The 25,838-nt window shown below is 29.3% G+C and overlaps 1 protein-coding gene across 1 annotated transcript in view; it reads right to left on the bottom strand.

Annotated features, from left to right (window-relative positions):
• The window catches only part of LOC113375462, a 189,398-nt gene that overhangs the window by 127,875 nt on the left and 35,685 nt on the right, over positions 1-25,838 (bottom strand). The window contains exon 2 of the mRNA XM_026615396.1: positions 10,508-10,626. Coding sequence (XP_026471181.1) covers positions 10,508-10,626 — 119 coding nt within the window. The remainder of the gene's footprint in view (positions 1-10,507; positions 10,627-25,838) is intronic.

Genomic DNA, 25,838 nt, shown 5'->3' with positions numbered 1-25,838 from the left:
CACCCTGCTTTTGGCTAAGACAGGGTTCGACCATATAATATTATATTTTTTACTCAAAATCATATCCGGTAGAGTTGCTTTCTCTCCTACCTTTCTAAGTAATTCTTCATTTGTTACCTTTCTCTATTTTATTTTGAACACTTCTCTAGGCCACTACATTTTGTCATTCTCGAAAATTTAGTCGGAATGTCTTATATCATAATGTATATACGTTATTAATCATTATATTATAAAACATATTATTATTACATGCATTATATTATGGTTTGATGAGTCTTGGGCTCGTAAATATATTAGTACTGTGTTAAATCAAAATGAAAAATATATTTTTAAAACATATAATTTATTTTTAACGTTTTGTAAATAATTACAAAATAAATTAGAGGTATAAATTTAGTAAAACGTATATTATTTAAGTGTGGATCTTGCAGTAATAAATACAAAATACAGAGCGTTATACTCTATTCAGGAGTTCTAGCAACAACGAGCAACAAAATTTTTGACTTATATGATAATTATAAAGAAAGTGCTGGTGATCTTAATTTGCAAATCCAATTTTCTGCGAAAAATATGAACTTTTTGTTTGTGATGTTAATTATATATATATATATATATATATATATATACATACATAAAATAGTATATACTAGGAAAATCAGTGACCCGCGGACTAAACACAACTTTCCACATAGCCAATATTTATTATGCATTTTGTAAAATGTAATACTTCAAACAGTCAAAAATATTCACGTTAAAATCTACGGTACCTAAACTTAATACAAAGAATAATACAAAGAATGCAATTCATAGGAAAGAAATTTTCATTAGATACATTATTTAGAACTTATTTGTTTGAAACAATAACTTTTAGTAAGATTCACTGCGTTTCGGCAGTGAATATACCCTGGTGCAAATGTTTTTCTTTCGCACACTATTCGATATGAGCGACACAGTTACCTGGTCTACTATTATAAGTATTTTTAATAAACTTCATTCTTACTTGCGTATCAAATATTTTCATGAACCGGTTTTAATCTTGCAGACATAATCTTTCAGTATGTTTAATTTTTTGCCATCTTTAAGTCTTTTCGTGCGAGCGATTTGGAGTTTGGAAAAGTATTGTTTCTCTATAATATTACACATTTTATTTTTTGTTATAGTTCGATTGTATGTGTCGCAGATGCAATCCAGAAAACTAAAAACTTCACCAAATGATGAAAAATTAACCTTGATCAGTTTCCATAATGCACTGCGATTGAATACCTACAATATAGGAGGGCAATATGTGCTGCTTTAATTCCTCGTTTATTAATATATTAGTTATTATTCTTTTGCACAATTTTAGTGTTCAATAAATTTTACATAACTAATTTTTCCTGTTGTTTTTCCTGGTTTGGTATGTTTATAATTTTCTCTTGTTTAGGTTTTTATATTTTTTATCGGCTTTTGTATTTATGTAATATGTTTGTAGACTACTGAATGATGACACACAAAGTGTCGAAACGTTTAATGGAATAGTAAAAAATTGTCAAAACTATCATATATATATATATATATATATATATATATATATATAATACAATTTGTGAGTATATATTTATAATTCGGGCTAAGACCTCCATCCATTCATCGACTGTTTATCTATCAAACGGCATAATTCAAAGACAATCTACGGACGGCCTTAGCGCAGACTGCGTAAAGAGGTCACGAGAGAAAAAGTGCTCTGAATGTTAGTGACTCTTGGCGCAGATAAGGAGCAAAGCATTAACAATAAAGATACCAGCTCGACCATCTTCTCATATAGTCTTTAGTGTTATCTGGGTCTTTTCCCGGTTCTTTCATGGCTTTCTTTATCACTTCCATACGTCTCCATGACGCTGTCTGAAATTGCCTCGTAATTCCCTTTTGTCTGCGATACCATGCGTAATAATATAATACTGTTGCATGTTTTCTGCATCTGGAGAGAGAACTATTGCAATGCTCTTGACACTCTCTTTAATTCTCAAAGACTTTTCCTCGTACACTTGCAATATGTTTGACTTTGAAAGCGTTTCATGGACGATGAATAGCATCCATGCAAAGTACTCGAGCAGTATTATTTTTTAAGAGCTTGCCTACGTCAGGATAAAGCAAAATAGGTAATGCATATTTTGAAATTTTTTATTGCTAATTCTTAATCAAGTATATCAATTTATTTTGAAACTATAATTTAATATATATATATATATATATATATATATATAATTATTTTAAAATTTTGTAATGAATGCACTATTCCCTTTTTTATTATTTTTTCATTTACATCTTCCCGTTTGTTATTTATTGAGAGTGGTAGCAATCAATAAGAAAACACTATATTCAATTCTGTTATTTATTTTGGTTCAATGAGATTATATTAAATAATTTTATGAATATTTTGAAATGAATGCTTTAAATGGCACATCCACTTTAAAATTCATACCCCATAGTATTCAATTTGAATTTATTACGAAATAACAATAATAAATTTTTTGAATAGCGTTTTCCAAATGTAATAAAAAATATATGAGAATGTTTTGCTGCATTCATCGCGTGATTTTATTTTTTGAATATTTTTAAAAAGTTGAACGGAGTTCAAACAATTTGCCCAATATATAGAGCACATGTGTTTTGGCTGTCTTACCTGACACACCCAATATATTAAATAAAATAATAAATTTAAAAAACTTTGTAATACCGACAGAATTAGTTTGTGATTTATAAACCATTCGATTTTTTTATTATTATGATATTTAATAAGATGTTAGTTTGTAGAACTATAGAAACTCATTATTAGATGTAACATCATAGAATGTTAAATGGAACTAGATAAAGGGTATAGTTAATGCTTGAATAATGACAAATAACACACGATTTTTTCCGCGTTTATTGATTACTTTGTATTTATTGACGAGTGTGTGGTATTGTATAAACATGTTGAATATTGATGAGGAGGTCTGTTTTTTCGATGCGTTCACTAAAACTGCTAAATTATAAATAAGACCCTAAACTTGGGTCTAGGTAATATATTTGAAATAGCTTTTATGTATTGTTTTTTATTATATATATATATATATATATATATATATATACACCTAAGTCTGTTTTTACACGGAGATTGGTTCCAGAAGAAGCCGTGTAAAAAAAAACGTGTAAAAAAAGACATTGAACTTATACAAAAATGGGTGATTTGTTCCTAATCTCTAAAACCTATTAAAATTGGTGAAAAACAAGAATGTTTAAGAACAAGAATTGAATTAGTGCTATTCACATTTGCTTTGACCAGTAAAAATTGTTTGTACGCGCTAAAGGGGAAATCACTTAAATCTTTAAGCTAGTGTTCGCAAACTATCGATACTATCGATGGTTTCAGACTTTTTTCTTTCATAAATACTTTTTTGTGATATGAACATACTTCGCAAAAATTTAATTTGACAAAAAAATTTAGGTACATAAAATTTCAAATCGTGCTAAATGGAATAAATTCGTGTAAAAAAATTAAAAATATTCAATTTTCAAACCGTGTTATATCAAAACCGTGTACAAAAAGACCGTGTAAAAACAGACTTAGGTGTATATATATATATATATATATAAATTCATATGTACTAGTATATACTATATTACATATATGAACGAATATAATAAGTTAAACACCGAGCCTTGTATCAACGAGATATTGTATTCTTTGTGGTAGTGTTACCTATTTCCATATGAAAATAAAGATCACTTGTTTTGGAAATGCAACTTATTCCAAAACGAAAGATCATTAATAATAGTTAAGAAAATGTTATTTTCCCAATCAATGTACAAACACTAGTAGCTAGTAATAATTTAAAAATTTATAAATATTTATTTAAGTTTATCAATAATACTAAAATTAATTTATAAGGTAATTATTCAATTAAACAATTTTATGAATGGCATCTGGCCTTATGATGTATGACAAAAGCCAATAAGTAAATAAAAAAAAACTATGTATAAGTAACGTGACCATATTTTTTTAAGTCAAAACCGGGACAACAATTTTTAGTGATGCTAATCCGGGACGTATTGGAAGTGGGGCGGAGTTGGTTTGCTAAATAAGTTAAATTATAATGTTAATATAATATTAAAAATACTATTTAAGGCCACAATAATTTTATTTTTGTTTGATTAATCAATTCATTTTCAAATCAGAATAACGTGTTTCTGGTAAAAACTTTACCATTCGTTTATATGTTATATCTTCTTCTGTCTATGATGTTATATCTTATATTTTTGGATACATATGTTTTTTTTCCTTTTGTGCCTTATGTAACATAATATTCAATTCTCTTCATAATTTACTTGAAAAAATTAGCACTTGTAGCCAAAAAGTTGGTTTTCATAGATTTTGCCAATTTTCGTAAAATTGAAAATAAAACTTAGAATCTAAATGCGAGAAGTTGTTTTATCCCGCTTTTGGAAATTTTTATTTGCTAATACATCATTTTTTAGAAATTATGTGGGTAGGTATAATTTTATTATCAAAGATTCAACTCAAACCTAAAATTATCGAAAATCCGGGACAATTTGGGATAAAACATCTAAAGAAACAAATATTACCTTTAGAAAAATCCGGGACACAAGATGGAAATCGGGGACTGTCCAGCCAAACCGAGACGTATGGTCACTTTATGTATAAGTGGCATTCCGCTTTAAGGCGGCTTGCAAAAACTTCCCACGGTCATTTATATAATGAACTTATTTGATAGAAATTGATATTTAGCAACATTTTTAATCTTGACAAAATATTTTATAAATTTTAGCATAATTTATCATTTCACAATTTGATCATTTTTTAATATTTTCAACAATAAATAACACGCAGGTTCGGTATATATATATATATATATATATATATATATATATATATATTTAAAATTATAATTATGATCCGTTAGAGCGTAAAATTCAATCATTTCAATGATGCAAGTGTGTGACTGAACATTGAATACTAATAATGATAATGATATACGATAAATATAATATGCCCATACTTTTACTCTATTTAATAAGAGTCTATTACATAAATAATATAAAAGCAATATCAGCAATTTTTTTTTCAAAATTTTATTGTACCGTCGATTCGGCATTCTGCTTACGCAGACCAATTAAAATCGTGTAGGTAGAAAAATTCAGCTGAGCTTGCAATTTATGTTTCTTTCCATCGTATAATTTTTATTGCGAATTTAAACATAAAAAGCATGATGAAGAATATTACATGTACATCATTCATTTCACATACTTTTATGACGTACAACCCGCACGCGTTGTAATAGCTTAATGTATGGGCCATCGGTTGGATGATCTGGGTTAAATTTGATTACATGTGACCCCACGAAATATTAAATAACCGAGTTTAATAGACTGTAGTAAACGCGTCAGTAAATTTGGAATTAGCTGGTATACGTGTAAATTAAATGGACATTGAAGGTGCACAAATTAGTATCACAGAATTTGCAGCAATTCGTTTTTGATAATTATTTAGTATTGCATGTTATTGTGCCGTAAGGCAAATTGCTGGAACTTTCCGTAATTGAGTGCCAAATCGCTTCAATAGTTTAATGGATCTCCAAAACCGCTGGATTTTTTCCCAAAATTTTCAGTTCTTGATTTCGCAATTCAAATCAAATGTGTTTTGAATCATTCAAATTGGATGCTCCTTTCTCTCAAATTCTGAATTACTATTTTTGACACTTTTAGTATCTTCGAATCGGCTGGACCTGCCTTTGCTAAATAATCAGCACGTCTCTAAATTACGACTAAATATATATTTCGGTTTTGAGCTCGAAACTTTCTACGCCACATACACTATATAATACATTCAAAATTTGATTTAATGATATAGTAATATACTAACATTTATATACTATGTTACTATATTACTATATCATTAAATCAAATTTTGAATGTATTATATCGGTCATATTCGGAGAGGTAAAAAAGTTCTAAAGTTGAAGAGCCATCTTTTTTCAACATAGCACTTTTAAGCCAATATAGAACTAACTATTAAGACGAAGATAATATATCTTCAATTCATTTTAAACTGGCAATTGGGACTGATTTAGTGATCACTAAATCAACTTTATCATTAATTATGAAATAATAAATTAATTATATATATACCTATATATAATCATTTCATTCAAAACTAGTAATTAGAATTAGTAATTATTGAATCAACTTTGGTAATAATTTGCAAATAATTAATAAAATAATTACATATATATATTAGTAATTAAAATGAAATATTATGTGAATAATGTGTTCAAAGTAAAATGATGATTAAATGTAATATGTAAATTCCACAAATTCATTAAATGTCCTTAGCTGGACATTTGTAATTAAGAGATAATAAAAAAATGTAACATAACATAAATTTCACAAAATAAAGCAGTTATTTTATAATTATCATTGGCATATAAAATTAGATATTTGTAAGGAAACCGAGTTAATAATAACACTTAATAAAAAAATCGAAAATGAAAATTTTTATATATCTTTACGTTTCAAAACCTTCTGAACATTTTGGCATACCTTAGAAAAAATGGATGTATGTGTATGAAGTGTGTGTGTATGTGTGTGTGTGTGTTTGTGTGTGTGTGTGCGGATACAAATTTTTGTCGACGATTTCGGGAACACGGATGAAGCGATTTGAATAATTAGAAAAACATACGATTCGTATTGATAAGGAGACGTGCTGATTAGTTTTTGTCGAAGATATGGGACAAGTGCCAAAAACGGTAACTCAGTTTTTAAGAAAACGGAGCGTCCGATTAGATGAAAAACTGATCAAATTTTCAATGATCATTAGACATATGCACATAAAATTATCAGATATTTTATAGAGATTTTAACAATTAGTATAAATTTTGTTTGCATTCCTATGGCTTCCGTAGCAATGTTTATCCGTTAGACGGCGACGCGGCGCTTACGCGCTTCGATATTTTGTCTCTATGCAGTTAAAACAGTACGAATGCTTTGAAAAAAAAATCAGAATTTCCACAATATTTCAAAATAAATTTTTCTTTAAAAAGTCTTTTTTTTCAAAAAAAAGTAAATTTTTGTCAAAAATTTATAGTTTCTCAAAAATCTAATTTTTTCAGAGTATTTTTTTTGCAAAAATGTTGATCTTTTAAAAAAAAAAAAAATTTTGGTACGGGAAGTTACAGCAATTTGCCTTAAGGCACGATGCCATGCGCCCCACTAGTCTGTTACTAAATTACAATCTGTTGTTTTTAAACACATTGAGTAAGTTTAGAAGTAACATGTAAATAAGTATGTAGAGATCTGAAGATTGCTTAGTAATAAGGTTCTTCGTGGTTTATAAATTTATATGTGCAGTTATATAAAGTGTAGATCCGAACGATATTTCTGTTCATCTGATTGCATGAAGAATTGTTTTCGCCAAATAGAATTATTTTCGAGTACGATCATAATTTATCTCACATATTTCGTAAGAATTATATTATGTTTTTTAGCCAGTTCATGACTTAAACATGATGTTTAATATTATACAATTTTTAAAATAGTGACTAGTGATCGAATACATTTTCCAAGCGTTTATTTCTTCGCATGCAGTAGTTTCCTTCATACAATATTGCTCGTGACTGAACTGTAGAAAATAATACAATCTCAGTATTGTACGTACAATAGAAGTTTCAATCAATCGAGTATTGAATGGCATAGTCTTCCCAGTTCCAGTCAGAGAAAGCGTTATTTCTACAGCTTTATCAGCGGCGTTCGACCGTGGCTGCTAACGTTACATAATGCTTCGATGACAGTGATCAACTTTTGTTCAGAGCCCCCAAGGTGCCGTAGTGAATTTCTCAATAGAAATTGCAGTAGATGAATTCATTAATAATTGCTACGGATTTATACTGAACTTTCAGGTAGTTTGAACCTGCGACATAAAATGCTAGATTTTTATGACCTTTCCCGGTAGATCATTTAGCACCATATTAAATTGATTACATGCAATACATGTCATTATATTAGTTTTAACTTCCCGTAAGGTAAGACATTAAATTGTCCAAAAATCAAAAGTGATTTTTTGCATATATTAACGTTTTAGCAGTTTATGAACATTTTGGCATTACTTAGAAAAAAAAATGATGTGTGTATGTATGTACGGATACAATTTTCGTACGCCCGAATGTACGAATTAACCGATTTGAATGATTCAAAAATTAATCGATCCCTATTGATAGGGAGACGTGCTGATTCATTTTTGGGAAAGACAGATCCAGCCGTTTCGGAAATACGTAGAAAATATAAATTCAGTTTTTGAGAGAAAGGGGGATCCGGTTTGAATGATTAAAACAACATTAAATTTGTAATTAAGGGAAGACCTGTTGATTAGTTTTTGACAAACACAAGTCCAGGCGTTTCAAAAATACGGAGCTAAAAATGCAAAAAAAACATTGTGCTTCTGTTGATAGATCAGTTTTTCAGAGGCATTTTTTTTTATTTCATCTTTTTTTTAATCTTCAAAAAAAAAATTATACATAGGTACATGAAATTTACAGATATTTTCTAGAGATTTTGAAAACAAGTACAAATTTTGTTTACGCGTTTTGATATTTATTTCGTCTCTAACGCAGCACGACCCTTTGGAAAAATTAGATTTTCAAAAAATTTAAAATACAAATAAAAACTAAAAATTTTCAAAAAAGTCTGAATTTTTCAAAAATTTCAAAATTCTACCTCAGAAATATACAGAATAAATTTCTTAATAATTTATTTCACCGCAAATGAATTATTCTCTAACAAAATGTTTGTATATTAAAGTACTACCGCAAAATTCCAAGAAAATATGCAATAGAAACTTTATACTCACGTGTTTACTTGTATTATGCTATGCTTTTTGCTGCTAAATTTTTAAGCTTTAAGCCCAACTGTGTATGGTTGGATTATTTAACAATTTTCTGATCAAGTTTGTCTCGGATGATCTTTACATGTACCATTTTATTGCAGTATTTAGTTAATTACTTTGCTACTTGTCTGTTACACACAAAATTTTTTGCGTATATATATCTATATATATATATATATATATATATATATATATATATATATATATATATATATATTCCCAAACTAAAGTAAGAGAACTTATTTCCAGTTTTTTTTTTCAAAATATAATATGAACTACAACTTTTTTAAAGCTGTATATATTAACGTTCCACATTTTTTATTGCAAATAATTCCCTGTATAGAGAATGTTTAATTAAATATGAAAATTTGATATCAATCAAAGAAACATTCCATTACATCGATTTTTAGAAACAAATAATTTTTGGAAAGAGCGAATACTATGCGAATAATATATTTTATATAAAAAGTAGATATTTAATTAATCATATCTAGCGACTAATAAAAAAAATTCATTATACATCATTCGAATAGCAATGATCATACCTCAGATAATAATGTTATAGATATTTTTTTATTATTAACAAATAATACAAATGAAGTACACAATAGCATTCCAAACAACATAATAAGCACAGATTATTAAGTCATTTAATGTAGTAATTAAATTTACAATCTAATTTAGTTTATATATGTGTATATATATATATATATATATATATATATATATATATATATATCCGTCACGTTCTGAAGAAAACTACTGTATTAATTTTGATGTTATAATTTGTACTTGTAGAGCTCATTACTTTCGGTAAATGCAATTAATTGTAAAATGACTAAGAATTTTGAAAAATTAACAATGAGTATTCAACAATTGGCATAAGTTTTTTAAAAAGATTTTTTTTTAAGAAAACGATAATCCAAATATTTTGAACATTTTGGACCTTTTGTTATTGATGTGTACCTAATTTGTAGTACCTTTCATAGAATAATTTTCGGTGTATAATATTAATCAAAATTATTATATATATTATAGTATTATATTATGTACGTATTATGTATTGCAAAATATTATATTAAACTTAAATTTATTATTTTATTTAGTCAATTTTATTCATTTTAAACTCTATTTGCCCTATTTTGATAATTTACAACATTTAACATTTTAAATTGTTTATTATGTATTTCCATCATTTTTTTTATTATTGAACGGGAATTTTTAGTATTTCACTTTAATAGTATAGTATCATATACGACTAGTTAAAATTTCTGTTTATTTATATACTTCACACATTTTAATGTTGGGAACTAGATTTACATCTCAGTTTTGTTAATTAAAGAATACATTTTACTTTTACATTATAATTATTAGAATATTGCAATAAATTATTTATCAAATGTAAGATCAACTGTGGAGTTGTTTTTTTAACAGGTCATTATTTTAATTCGATGATTTTTAAAAATGACACCTGTGAATTTCCAAATTCGCTGAATATTTCAAACTGGACAGTAATATGTATATGTACATATATATATACATAAATTTATATATATATATATATATATATATATATATACTAGTTATTACCTTCTTGATCCTGTGACTTCCTCCACATTGCATCGGCCTCTTCGCCATCGGCAGGGTCGAAGCGTCCAGTAACTAGATGCAGCGTTGCGAGCCCAGCCTTCTTCTGGGAACAACAGGACCTGAAACATATAATAAATTGAAACTCATTCATAAGGAAAAATTGTGTTAAATACATAGATTAGAGCGGGACACAAAGGTCCAATTTGACTTTGAACAATTATATTGTGAGAACAAACCAAGTATAGCAACTAACCCATAATAAACGAGCAACTATCTCACTAAGTTCCGTAATATCCTAGCTGAATCATTCTTGAAATATGTTTTTTTTTAGTTGTTTTTTTTTCAAAAAAATTGTCTCCTCGTCCTTTTTACCCTATAAAGTGGAACGGCCAGGGGCCAAAGAATTCTAATTCTAATTCTAGCAACGCTATCCAACCCAGTGGTTTTCAATCCTTCTCACCGCGCCCCCTTGATTAATAAAAAATATTATTGCGCTCCTCTTAATTATGTCAACTGATATTATCAGACTACAAATTAATATGCAATATTATTATTAAATATGCATAAAAACTAATTATTTTTTGTTCATTTTTTTAATATCATTACAAAAACTTTGGGTTATATTTGAAAATAGTAAGTGTAGGTGCTCCCTTTAGAGCAGCTTGGCGCCAGCCTGAGGTGGCGCGCCCCACTGGTTGGAAACCGCGGATCTAACCTATACAAAAATGAATTTAATGCTTACATGTTTCATAGAGATAACACTGTATGTAACCTGGATCTGGTATTTTGTCAGAAATATTCATCGGCAGAGTTTGAATTACTATTAATTTAATTCATCTCTTGTAAAATTTATTTTTTAAACTTAATTTACTTTTTTAAGTATTATTGTTTATCTCCCAATATGGCATGGTTGTATATCTTTTTTCCTCTACTTTCAAATATTGTTGTTACAAAATTCCTAACTTTACTTATTTTAGAGATGTCGGTGGTGGATTTTTTTACCCCCGGACCTTTAAGCCTTGCTTTACCTCGATTAAAAGTTAGAACCTATTAATACATCTATAATAATTATAATATTTTGAAAAAATATAAGAATGTATAAATTTTTTCAAGAATGAACATAGTTCATTATTTCATTATCATTATTTTGATTTGGCTACAATTTATGTACGACACAGAAAGTAGTCTGCACAAATACTATCACAGAAATGGTAGTAGGCAATGGAGATAAAATTAATATTTTTATAGTGCATGTAAAACGCAAATCCAACTTATACATGATTTAATGAAAACTTCAAGAATTTATTACTGCTAAATTTAGCAATATATAAAGTACCTTGAAAACATTTCATAAAGATATTTCTTCAAGAACATACATTTTTCATACTCCACCGCTAATATCATATCCTTTAATATGAATGCATCAAGTTATTGTAATAAACTACCATCCACAATCTCTATAAACAAATATTGCTATACTTTAAAACGTGCTTTGGGTATAAAACTCTGTTATAAATTAGGAAAATCTTTACTCAACGAAGTGCAATAAAGCTAAACAACAATGCTTCCTAGTTCCAGAATGAAAACATGAACGAAATATATGAGAGAAAAAGCAGGAGAAAGAAATTCATACAATATCGTAGAAAGTGAGAAATTCTATAATAGTTGCACATAACTTTTAAAAATAGCACGTCACGATATAGAAGGGAAGCGTCATTGAAATGTTATTTTATTTTCAATAAAAACTACTCCGTGGAAAGGGAAAAAGAACGAGCTTCAACTTTCAACATCATAATAATTACAGATTCTCCGGAGTAACAGAAGCGGAGGGAAGTCGAGCAAGAAAAAACACTATAAAGAATAAAAATGAGCGTTCAATCGATATTATCGTTCGCAAAAGTTGCGCACAACTATTTTGAACGATGAACGTTTCGATAAATTAGGAAGTCCTTCCGCGGAGATGGAAAACTTGTGCCGTTCCATCGACAAAGACTGTGGAAAAAGTGTGCAGAGGTTATTTTGTAAACGGCGAAGTTTTTAAACAAGCTGTGTCGGATAAGATATTGTCCAACTTCTATGGAATATAATAAATGGTCTTTCCAAGTGTTGAATTACGACGTGATGTGCGGTGAGTTGAATAAGGCAATGTATCATTTTGGGCATATGAAGATGTTTTCATTGTACCTTCAATAATTACATAATTTAAAGCCTTTTGGATGGTTAAAAAGTTTTTACTTTGCTGTCCACACCCATGAATTCTATGAGTTACTCGCGTTCTAAAAACGAAAACATAAAAGTTCAATAGATGGTACAAGAGCTTATCATCAATAAATTATGGTATATATACAAATAAGTGTTTATATATAAATTTATATATATACATATATATATATATATATATATATATACGAGGTCTGTTCAAAAAGTACCCGGAATTACTAATAATTAAATTTCGCGGGTCTGGAGTGTCTGATTGTCAAATTTTTTTTTTATTGTGTTGGTATACATGCCCCTAAAGTATGATGAAATTTTCAGCTATATTCACTGTTTACTTTGTCTGTGGTAGTCGCTAAGGTTCGACGTGTTTTTCTGAGCTCGGCGATTTTTACAATGGAAGAATTGAAAAGTCAAAGAATTTGTATTAAATTTTGCGTAAAAAATGAAATAAAGTGTTGCAAAGTGCAAAAATTCACCAGATATGGCTCCGTGTGACTTTTTCCTATTCCCAAAGTTGAAGAGACCCATGAAAGGACGGCGGTTTTCCTCGATTGAAGAAAATCGCTGAGAGTGCTCAAGGACATATCAAAAAGTGAATATCAAGGGTGCTTCGAAAATTGGAAAAAACGCTGGCATAAGTGTATTATATCTGGGGGGGACTACTTTGAAGGGGACCACATTAATGTAGACGAATAAATAAATATTTTTTTTTGAAAAAACGAAAATTCCGGGTACTTTTTGAACAGACCATGTATATTAGGGTGGTTTTTAATGTGGACATTTTCGAATTTCCTTGCTCCTAAGGGCTCAAATAGTTCCAAATTGATAAAAAGCAATTCTCTGAAAGTTTTAGCTCTTAATATTGTCTTTTAAATAGAGCGCAATTCAATCAAAGTTTTGTGTGGAAAAACTTTAGCAGAGCGTCAAATTTTCAATAAAAAACGACAGGAATTTTCACTTCTAATTCATTTGTCACTAAGTTATATCTAAAATTTTTTTTTTAATTTTCAAAATTTTTTCCATGCTATTTCCAGACGAAGTTTGATTGAATTGCGCACTATCTAAAAGTTAATATTAAGAGCTAAAACTTTCAGAGAATTATTTTTTATCATTTTGGAAGCATTTGAGCCCTTGGGAGCAAGGAAATTCGAAAATGTCCATATTATATATATATATATATATATATATATATATATATAGGTTGTCAAATATCTCCCTTCCGCCTTTTTGTATTATAAACCAAGAGCAAAAAAGCGGAAGGGAGATATTTGACAACCTAATATCTTCCCTTTTAGACCATTTAGCGGTAATCTTTTTTTTCTGTAGGTGGTGGTGAAATAATACATTGGATTGATTCGTATTTAATAATTTAGATTTCAAATAATTTTGCACGCGTGAAATATTTTGGTAAATTTTAAAATATTTATAACAATTCATATTTTTCATTATTTGTATGCAATAAAGTATTGTTTCGAAAGATTCATATGGCTAGCGTTTCAATGAACACACCATCCTTCGGTAATATTTTAATACAAATTTTCTTATATTACTTAATGTTTCAAAAAACAGTATAGAAAATATAATATGTTTGAAAAAAAAAGGAACATATTAAAAAAATAGACAATACAGTTCCCAAATAATATACTCTAAATATACTAAAATGCATTAAAAAAATTAAAAGGCATTAAAAAAATTAAAAAATAAAAATTTTATGTTTTCTATGATTTATATAAAACTGTAATTAGAGATAAGAAATATAAATTTGTTTCCAAAATTCATTAATTTGCATCACACTTTCCGTACTATACATAACTATATATAATTTAGAGAATCTGAAACATTTACTCTGTATTCAACATTTAAAGCTTCTAATTTTGCTTCTAAATTATATTAAGATGAATAACTAGTTGAACGATCGACAGTCTTCAAATGTTATTACAATAAAAAAAGTTAAATAACTAATGAGAAATTATTGGAAACTATGAGCTTTTAGGTGAAAGAAGTTTGAAGAGAAGAAAGAGTTTGAAGTGTAATATAGAACTTTGGTAAAATTACGACCATTTTAGTTATTGTGGGAATTTTTTATTAATTTTGTTTATTCGAACTTTGAAACCGTAACCGTGGAAAATATTTATAAGATCACAGTAAAAAATAATATATATATATATATATACACATACACATGAATCATCGTGTTTTTGTATAATTTTGTAAAATTGGTTTCTTCTGGTTATAATGGTACCTACTGTGAATCCATTGTCAAAGTATACTGAGTCATCAATTAATTTTTTTTCAGCCCAGGAATTATACATTAGAGTATATAATTTTGTTGTTGATATATATTAAAACGAGTGTGTTAAATCGGGCAATATCACCAAGTAAAAAAACTAAAGCAATTATGAAATCAGGTTTATTAATCCATACGTTTCAGTCTTCATCGAGACCGTCATTCAGTGAGAAAATACAAAAGCTACTCTAATTAACAATTGTAACACCAAAATATCAATAGTTCAAACATTTAAAAATATTTATGAATTAGAGATAAACTAAATTTGTGTACATAGCTGTTGAATCTAAGCACTGAAAGCACTGAAAGTTGCTAGAGTTTTTTTTTACTTGGTGATATTGCCCGACTCAACACACACGTTTTAATATATATATATATATATATATATATATATATATATATATATAATTTATCAGTTACCTAGTATATATATATATATATATATATATAATTTTTTTTCAATTTTTTACCTTAAAGATCCACTAATGATGACATCAAATTGTATGTCGAAACGTTTGGAATTAAAGATTATTTTATGAATCTTTGTTTGATATAATAAAAAAATAATATTTTATATATACATTTTTATTTAATAAATAATTTTTACATTTTTTGCCCTTGTAAATATATACTTTATACATTTTTAGTTTAAAAGCTAGAAAAAGATTGAAAAAATATATTTTTTACATTGAAGATAATTTCATAAAGCTTCCTGAATTACCATTCAGAAAAAAATGTTGAAAATATATCTCATGCATCCATGCATGAAATCTAATGAACCGTCAAAGAATATCATTTCATTCAGTCGACATAAAATTGATATTACCATACGAATACCGTAATAAGGATGCGAAGTATTGATTCATATGTTCGCCTGTGTAATAGTTGATATTATATAATACATTATCTATACATATATATAATACGTCATATCTCAAACAGTGTGTACGTACAGCCGTATTCTAAAGCAAATGCAAGTTTATAATGTAACGCGAACCCAAAGTTATTCGTTATGTAACACTAGGAACATCGTATTTGCATAGCATGACTGTTCTGTTAGGTATTTAATAATGCCGTATTGTTTGAAGAAAGTATATGTGCAAATTCAAAATTTCAGCTTCGACAATGTGCACTAATGCGAACGTACAATATCTATCAGGGTGAGGTGTCAGATGCATAATCTTCAATATAAATGGAGAAGCATATATCGAGATACATGCTGAGAACATATTACAAACTGTTTGCAAATTTACTCATTCGTTACTAGATACATGGATCACTCGAGTTTGAAACAAGCTTGAGAATCTATCGTAGTTATTTTGGATAATATTCAAATATTATACTCGAGTTTTGTTCATAGATTGTACAAATGGAACGATTTACATATATTTTACTCAATATGAAAGTGACAAGATATTCAGTAGATACACCAAACTTGTGATTTTAAAATTATTACAATTATTTTACATGTTAATTACAAAATCATAGCTTTATCGACGATTACAAAACAACTGTATTGGTGGTTCGCTTTGGGTTATGATGAGTCATTATTTTATAAAAAAAATGCATGATACAATTTTTATTTTACATTTGAAATTAGGGGCATCCTTTAAGCACATGATCGATTTCTAAGGATTTTGGACACACAATGATGGTGATATTATTTCTTTCATTCTTGTTTTTTTGGTTGTGAGCATTGTTTAGTTTACGAGACCTTAATATAATTTTTAAGTATACGTTATTTAATTGTTTCATAATATGTATTGTTTATAATTTTGAGTTAGATTCAACGGTTTTTTATATAGCCCTTAAAAAAGCTTACACTTGAGTGAAAAGGTACAAGTAAACCTTTACTGACAAAGGTGTGAACAACAGAAAATAGTAAACTAGTGGTGTGTATGGCATCGTGCCTTAAGGCAAATTGCTGCAACTTTCCGTACCGTAACGAAATGATCGAGGAATATTAAATGTTTTCAAATACATTATTATATAAATAATATAAATATAAATACTGTATAAATATAAATACTTTAATACAAATATAAATACTGTAACATTGTCGAATATTTATAAGAATGATGTGAATTGAATTGCAAAGTTGAAAATATTTGTTCAAAGTATATTTGAACTTAACACTAATCATACCAAGACTTAATATATACCTAATTCTACCATAGCGGGTCAAATGACCCGACTCTATGTTTCATGCTTGAATGTATGAAATATGGATGTTAGGAAGAAAATAAAAATAAAAATTAAATTTATTATAATTAAACAAACAAGTATGTTGAGCATTTCTATTACAAAAGCAAAAATAATAAATTTTAATTTATAGTTAATCTTGTTTATCTATGGTTAATCGCATTTTTTACATATAATTGTATCCTTTGTACATTTTTCGCAAACATATATTTTACATTTAGAGCAAATTTTGTTGGTTTTACTTTCTTTACAGTATCCTATTTGAAATCTCATACGTTTATAAGCATCTGTAGTAGACTTAGGCAACGATACTTTCGTATTTGTTTCTTGTTTTGGTTTTGGTCTTCTGCTAGCTTGAGTAAAGCTCCTGTCGTTTGCTTGTACAAAATTCAGGCATTTATGCCAGCTAAATCAAGGATATTAAAAAAAACTTGGAGAGGCCATCTGCAAAACTTGGATTTTGTAGTTTTGTAGTAGTAAATTTCCTCGCCATTTGATCGGTCATGTCTACACCAAATTTGGTTTTATTGTAATATGAAACAGTTTCAGGTAAACGTTTATCATTGTTTTCTTCATCGTCGGTATCTGTTGAATCAAACTCATTTTTATTTTCAACTAATATATCTTTATTTTCAGAAAATTCATCTTTACTAATTTCTGAAAACTCTTCGCCAATATTATTTATATCTTCTAAGAACTTGTAATGTCTTGTTTGCTTCGACATTTTTCTGGGTAAAAAATAACCTGTATAACTATAGCTATCAAAATAAAATGTAAACTAGGTACTTACCAAGACTTTCAATTTCTGCCACTTTTTCTAACAATAAAAAGCTATTTTCAATCTAAAATTTGATATTTTCTAGAAATTATTCTGAGCTATTTTCGTTGGACTACTTTACGCAACAGTGTTTAGAAGAATATGCAACTTACTGACTACAAATATGATTTGACAATCTCATAAACCAAAAACTTCTCTCCGGGTCAAATGACCCATTGTGGTAGATATCGGTATACAAGAAGGATTATTCAGAATAAACAAAACAAAACAAGAAAAAAATTTTGTTTATAACTGTACTTTAATTACTTAAAAAAAGTCATGAAGTCAAATGTGCAAACGCAATGAAATTATACATGCATTTTCAATGCAAAAGTTCAAAATGGGTCATTTGACCCGTCATGGTATGTTTAGTGTTAAGTCAGAATTACAATTAAAATTTAAATTATTTTTTATATACAACAATTTATAGGAATGATGTAAATTGAAATGCAAAGTTGAAAATATTTGTTCAAAGTATATTTGAACTTAAGTCAGAATTACAATTAAAATTTAAATTATTTTTTATATACAAAAAAAATATTAAAAAAAAAATTGAAAAAAAAATTAAACAAATTTTTTTTCCAAAAGCAATTATTTTGTTAAAATAAGCAAAAAGTTCTTTGAATCATTCAAATCGGACGTTTAGTTTTCCCAAAAACTGCCATTTTTAGCACATTTAGCTCTGTATCTCCGTAACCGCTGGACCTGCCTGAATCACCACTTCTCCCCGTCATTACGAATTGAACGTTTTTTGAATCATTCAAATCCGATGCTCCGATCTCTCAAAAACTGGATTTCTATTTTCTGCATTCTTTGCTCCATATCTCCGAAACGGCTGGACCTGCCATTGCCAAAAACTAATCAGCACATCTCCCTATCAATAGGATTTTGAACCATTAAAATCGGTTGATCCGTGCGCTCGGAAACGTGGACGAAAAATTGTTTCCATACATACATGCACACACACACATCAATTTTTTCTGAGGTATGCCAAAATGTTCAGAAACCTTCAAGGCGTCAAGAAATGTAAAAATTTTCAATATCGATTTTTGGACGATTATAATAACTTACCCTACGGGAACTTAATAAAGTCAATTAAGTTGAAATGGGCAATTTTACGAGAGTTGAATTAAATAAATAGTTATTCTAACTCTGCTGATGATTATTTCTGACAAAATACCAAATCAAGGTTATGTACAGTGTTATTTTTGAAAAAAATATGTTCATAAAATTTATATTTTGCATGTGATGAATATTGTAGCAATTATTTCATGAAATCTCTTTGAAGTTGAAAGTAAGACATTCGTTCGGTTAGCCCTCTTGCCATTTTATTTTACACCTCCAATGGAGTAAAAAGGACCGGATGACAAATTTTTGAAAAACAGCAAAAATTAGAATAAGAGTACTAGTAAATATAGCCAGATTGTTTATTTGGTATATGTTAATTGTTGATATAATTTGTTTGGTTTTCACAATATAATTGCCCAGTCAAGTTGGACTTTTGTGCCCCGCCTTACCCTATGATAAAGTTCAGAGTTAAATTGGTTTTAATTCAGGAATATTAAATCTTTGACAAGCGATGATGCTGATAACTAATCGTTTCCAAATACATTTGTGTATTCTTTATCTTATATAAAATTATGAATTGCTAATATACTCAAATATTAAAAACCTTGAACGTGTAGTTCAATGTTGATTTATCTTTTCTACGCGACTTATATGAGGAATGTACTTTGTCTTATTTATTTATTCCCTTGTGCTTAAAATTATTACCTTCATTAATACCTAATGTAAGTCCTTATATAAAATACGAGTGCGCAGTTACATTTCATTAAATCAATTCATATTTAATATGCTGTGTAACATATTTCACGTAAATCCGAGCACGCACGCAGAGGCAAAGCTGTCAAATCTCCCATGTATAATTCATACATAATTTTCCAATGTCTTTTCTTCAGTACTGAGTCTCATATTCCGGCGCATACACCTGCCGTCGTATGAATAATTTTCAAAAGCTCAGAACTCGACTTGTGTTCTCGATACAGGACGAGTCGGAAGCACCAGGACGCTTCCGTTTAAACTGAATGACGTCAGATCCGTAAGGGAACTAAAGAGGTGACCTGAGGGATTATCCGTCTCAATGTCTATCCTTCCCCGGATAGGCTTCTATCAGTGCCTCTGTTCTTAAGCTCAACGAAGATGTTCATATACCTATGTCAACTGATGCGTAAACCACGACCGAAGATTATCTAATTGTCGTTGGTTAAACTTTGAGTACTTGGGTCGAAAGGAAATTGTTAAAATCAATGAGACTTGATACAGTTGAGTTCCTTTAGAATTCATATTTGGGTACTCGTCGAGTTTGAATACTTTCAAAGACATTACTCAATAATAAGCTTCGGCCAAGCTCGACATCAGGCAACAAGATGTCAAATGCTGAAGTTTGACGGTTATAGATCTCAAATATAAGCTTTAGTGAAAATCGCCTTTTGTGGGCATGGCTGTAATTAACACTTATAACTACTATACAATAGATCTAATATAATCGCCACATATAAGAGAATGATTAACATACACATTCATACATATACACACATCCATTTTTTCTAAAGTATGCTAAAATGTTGAGAAGCCTCTAAAGCGTGAAGATATGCAAAAAAATGTATATTCGATTTTTGGACGGTGACTATAACTTACGCTAGAAAAAGTTAAAAACCCCACTAATGAAAATACTAATATAACTTATTAATTTGCATTCAATTATCTATATCAATGCTATCAAGGTTCTTATTTTTTCCTACAAATTAACTTTGTATTGCATGTGGACTAGGTATTGCAATACCGGTATACCGAATTACCGGTAAACCGCCCGATTTTTCGGCGGTAATTTTACCGGTATTTACCCCAAAAATACCGGTATTTTCGGTATTTTTACATAAGCACTATTTCATACAAAATACACTAAAGTTTAAATTTCTCGGAACTAATGTATCTTTAAATTCCATAATCGCATAAACAGCTATATCTTCAAGTGATTCTATTGGATAAACAAATGTCAAATATTATCTCATCTCGTCATTAAACTGAATATTTATTGCTTTGCTAAGGGCTTCATATCGTGCTACAATAAATAGAATTGGACTGATAGATGTTTGTTTCATCTTATGTAAAAATGTAACGGTTTTTAAGTAATATTTGCGTCAAAATATTTTATATCATACAGATTACCTCTGCGTAATCTTTATTTTTATCTAACTTTATACATAATAATTATGATAATTACTAAATATTTTTGCTTCTTATTACAATTATAAAATATTATTTTTCGAAAACGTTTCGAAGTTTGAAAATACTATAGAAGCATCACAATATGATAAATAATAATACTCAACAATTATAGAAACTTATTATTTATCTTGACAAAGTATCCGATCTTAAATTAGTGTAGAAAATTATTTTTTTTAAATATTGGAGATTATGCTAATTTAACACATCGGATACAGACATATCGTTTATTATAATAATGTAATATGATCTTTTATGAGTTTTTGGTCTTTCTTGCTCATAAGTTCGTTTTTGGTGAAAAGTACTCAATATAGTGATAATGAATTAATTAAATTGAATATAATTTTGTTAAATTATTAGTTAAAAAAATAAAATTATTGTTTTATTTTATTGTTGAGTTGAATATAGTTGTAGTTGCATATACATTTTATTACATTTGTACTAGTAACTTTCAATTTTGTTTACATTTGTGTAAGATAATAAAAATACCGATAATTTACCGGTATTCCGGTTTTAAAATGAAAAATTACCGAAATACCGGTATTGAAATTTTCCATCGGTATTGCATTCCCTAATGTGGACAAATCATTAAACATCGCACCATAAACGTAACTACGAAACAAGCCCCAGCGTACGTATCGAGTGCAAAATACTTACAATGTAGTTCTTGTGTGAAAGCACTAAAAAGTTTTTAATCTAAATATTTACCTAATTGATCTTACATACCACACCGGCATATCTTGCAGTACTTCACCAAGTTTTATTATGAAACGACAATTTGCAAATGTGTTTCTTTCATTAAAATTTGTAAATTACACCAGTCTGTTTCTGGCGAGTGCATACAAATAATACAAAGTATTTGATACGATACGTTTAGTTAATTACGAACATTAATTGTGACCATGCTTTACATTTGAGTACTTGTTCTGTTTTTAGTTATCACGTTAATAAAGTAAACGCTAAAAAGTATTATTTCAATAAACTTAAACATTACTAAATTGTAATATAGTACAGGTAAATGTTTGATAGAAATATTATGCAAATAATTTCTTACTTTGAGAATGCTTGCGTATATTTTGTCAGCTCTATTAAGAGTAATCCACGAAGCCTGACTTGCGGTGATTAGTTAGTGAGTGGATTCGTTGTGGAAGTCGTTAAATATTATAGTAACAAAAATGTAATTTCAGTATTAGCTTTAGAGTATTTTTTTATTAGGGCAAATAATCAATTATTGAAGTTTGTAGTTACTTAAACTAATAAGATGTTTAAAATATTTATTAACTTCCCGTAGGGCAAGTTTTAGTAATCGCAAAAAAATCAAAAATGAAAATTTTTATATATCTTTACGTTTGAAAGGTTTCTGAACATTTTGGCATACCTTAGAAAGTATGTTCGGATGCAAATTTTCGTCGACGATTTCGGGAACACGGATCAACCGATTTGAAAAATTCAAAAAACATTCGATTCGTATTGATAAGGAGACGTGCTGATTAGTTTTTGGCGAAGGCAGGTTTAGCCGTTCCGAAGATACGGGGCAAAAAGTGCCGAAAACGGTAACTCAGATTTTAAGAGAACGCCCGATTTTAATAACTCAAAAAGCATTTTACTTGTATTGACAAGATGAATAATTGATCAAATTTTCATGAGGGCAGGTCTAGCGGTTTCGGAGATCTAACGAAAAAAGTGAAAAAAAATGCCATTTAGCGGTTAAAAATGATCAATAATTCCTATGGGTTCCGTACCAATGTTTATCTGTTAGACAGCGACGCGGCGCTTACGCGCTTTATATTTTGTCTTTATGCAGTTAAAGCAGTACGATTGCTTGAAAAAAAGTTTAGATCTTCCAAAACATGTCAAAATAAAAAAAAAAATTTTTCTCAAAAAAAAGTAATTTTTTATTCAATTTATAGTTACTCAGAAAATTAATAATTTTTAAAAAAATATTTTTAAAATTAATTTTTGGGACGGGAAGTTACAGCAATTTGCCTTAAGGCACGATGCCCTAATTGCCTTAAGACAGAATTCCACTTACAGCTAGTTTATTAATATTTTAATTCGACCCGGATGATTCAACGTCCAGGGATGACATCGCTATGGATGTCGTCCCTGGACGTTCTGGTCTTTCATTACAATTTCTAGTTTGATAGAAGCGTAATTTTTCAACACACTTTTGATTGATAATCATAGAAATATCTTAAAATATATCGTTGTGGAACTGAGCGGCACGCTGTTACCGTACAGCAGCGACACTCCTGCGCAAAGCACTCTCGTAGTGAAAGGGTTAATTGCTGAAAGCTTATTCTATGAGTGTTATTTTACCGACATTGAATATTGACCAATTTGTTGTATGTACAGTGCATGTTACTAATTAAGTGTACCTGATTCATATGCTAATATTTTATAATAAAATTGAAGGTTTTTAATTAAGCAGGTATAGACTTGATTCATAAAAAATAATTTTCAATTAATTATGATCTATTGATGCAATATCGATATAAATTTCGTTTCGTAAACAAAGCGCTAGTTATTAATCGGAAGCACCTGGAGTCAGATCTTCTAATACGAACACGGCGCGCGTTTTCAAGTAAATTATGATATCATTTACACGGGATGGCTGCGATGGTATCGCACGCAACGCATCGCATCCCGAATAGGTACCGGGCGTTTAAATTGGTTGCCAACTGACTCGGCTTTCCTTGTTCATAAGTTCATTAGCGAATGGCAATTTCGGGAACCGTTTACCAATAAATCAAGCGGAAGCCCATTAATTTTAATTCATGCAATCCTCATTATAAATATCTGAAATCACCGCAGCGGCAAAGCATCGGCGAGGTGGCTGCCCTGTCCGGAGGCAGCAGGCGGTGGCGGCTTCTTATTAATATTCCGTACTCCTTCGCGTTTAATCTCACCTAAGCCGGGGCCCGGACCTATGCACAAGAGCTCCTCTATCTTCCCGAGTCACGTGCGTCGCGCATAACTCGCAAAGCGCGCTCCTGCCGACACCAGCATTTAGTTCGCCCACCTCAAAACATCCACCCCCAATTAGAATAATACCCGTAGTAAATCTTAGAATCATGAAAGGAGGTCCTCGTTGCAAATTTCTCATAGCTATTAAAGCGTAACCGGGTCGACGACAGAACAGATCTAATATTCGCAATCGTCACACATAACGGCTAAACTATACGTGTTCGAACTACCCGCCTATGTCGATTCTAAACTATGATTTGTATTAATTACACCATACTGCCGTTCGTGATTTATGCCGCTGAATGTTTATTAACAAGAAACCCGATGCTGTGAATGTTCGGCTGCACGAGCGTATGCGCATGATGAATTTGTAAATACTTGCGACCTGAACACGATATCAAATTTGTAGCTAAACTGAAACATGGTAGCCAATTTGTGGCGGCAAAAAATATACTTAAGGAATTCATATGCCATCAGAACATTGTTTTCTTACACAATACTTAACATTATCCATTCTACATTCTATTAAAAAATACCTGCACTTTTAACAAAAACTTAAAATTTTAGTAGGTGGGGAGACTGGGTACTGTTATGCCTGGGTACGGTAGTGACAGTTGTCATAACAGCTAAACTATACTTTTGACGTAGAGTCCAAAGGGAGAAAGGTGTAGTATGGTTGCTTGCATTCAGTCCACGTTCTACAATAACATCATTTGTAGACTGCATTGCTTTTAAAGAGTAAAAAAGCTTTTTGTTAAATTTCTTTCAATAACTGTTTCTCATATATAGATAGTTTATTACTTTGCTTATTTTGCTGTAAGTTGAACAATATTATTTTTAGTTTTAGTTACTAGCAATTAGTTTTAGCGTGATTTCAAAAGTGTGCGTTAGGTACAGTTGTGACATGTGGTTGTGAGTCTTGTCTTTTTCGGGTAAAAATTAAACAGATAAGGAAAAATCAAACTTATCTACTCGTAAGACAAAATACGAAAGTGTGAAGGAATGGAAACAAAAGATACCGCAAAGATTTCTTTTTATCTTTGTTTTGATGTTTATGTCGCGTTGTATTACTCATTTCTTTCAATAAAAGTCGTTATAAATCATTTTAGTGTTTATACCTATAACCTACTTTCACGCCCTCTTATTTGCCATTGCATTTAAGAACAGGATTTCAGTATTTATAAACAATGTTCAAATTTCGATTTAAGAGATCTTTTCAAACATATGCTCGGTATTTTTTACGTTTTTTATCAAAATGGTTTTAGTCTTACAATATATGTATAACGATATCGCTTAAACTATCCAACACGCTCAATCGCTTTCCATATATCTCCTCGAATTCGAATTCAGAAATCCTTCGACGCCTTCAAATTCAAGTCATCTTCAATAATATATCTCACGATCAGAATAGAAGATAATGCGGTCATCACATTATATATTTCTTCTCGTCGATTCTTATATTTATTTTGTCTGAACTTTACTGTATTATATTAAATTACTTATAATGCATTTGTGTAATACGGTTTTGTTACATCTTGTTCTCATGATGGAAAATA

This window comes from Ctenocephalides felis, unplaced genomic scaffold, assembly GCF_003426905.1.
Source record: "Ctenocephalides felis isolate EL2017-DRISC unplaced genomic scaffold, ASM342690v1 CF-g0.4_SCAFFOLD_01886, whole genome shotgun sequence".
Lineage (NCBI taxonomy): Eukaryota > Metazoa > Arthropoda > Insecta > Siphonaptera > Pulicidae > Ctenocephalides > Ctenocephalides felis.
This window is presented reverse-complemented; position numbering and strand designations above follow the sequence as displayed.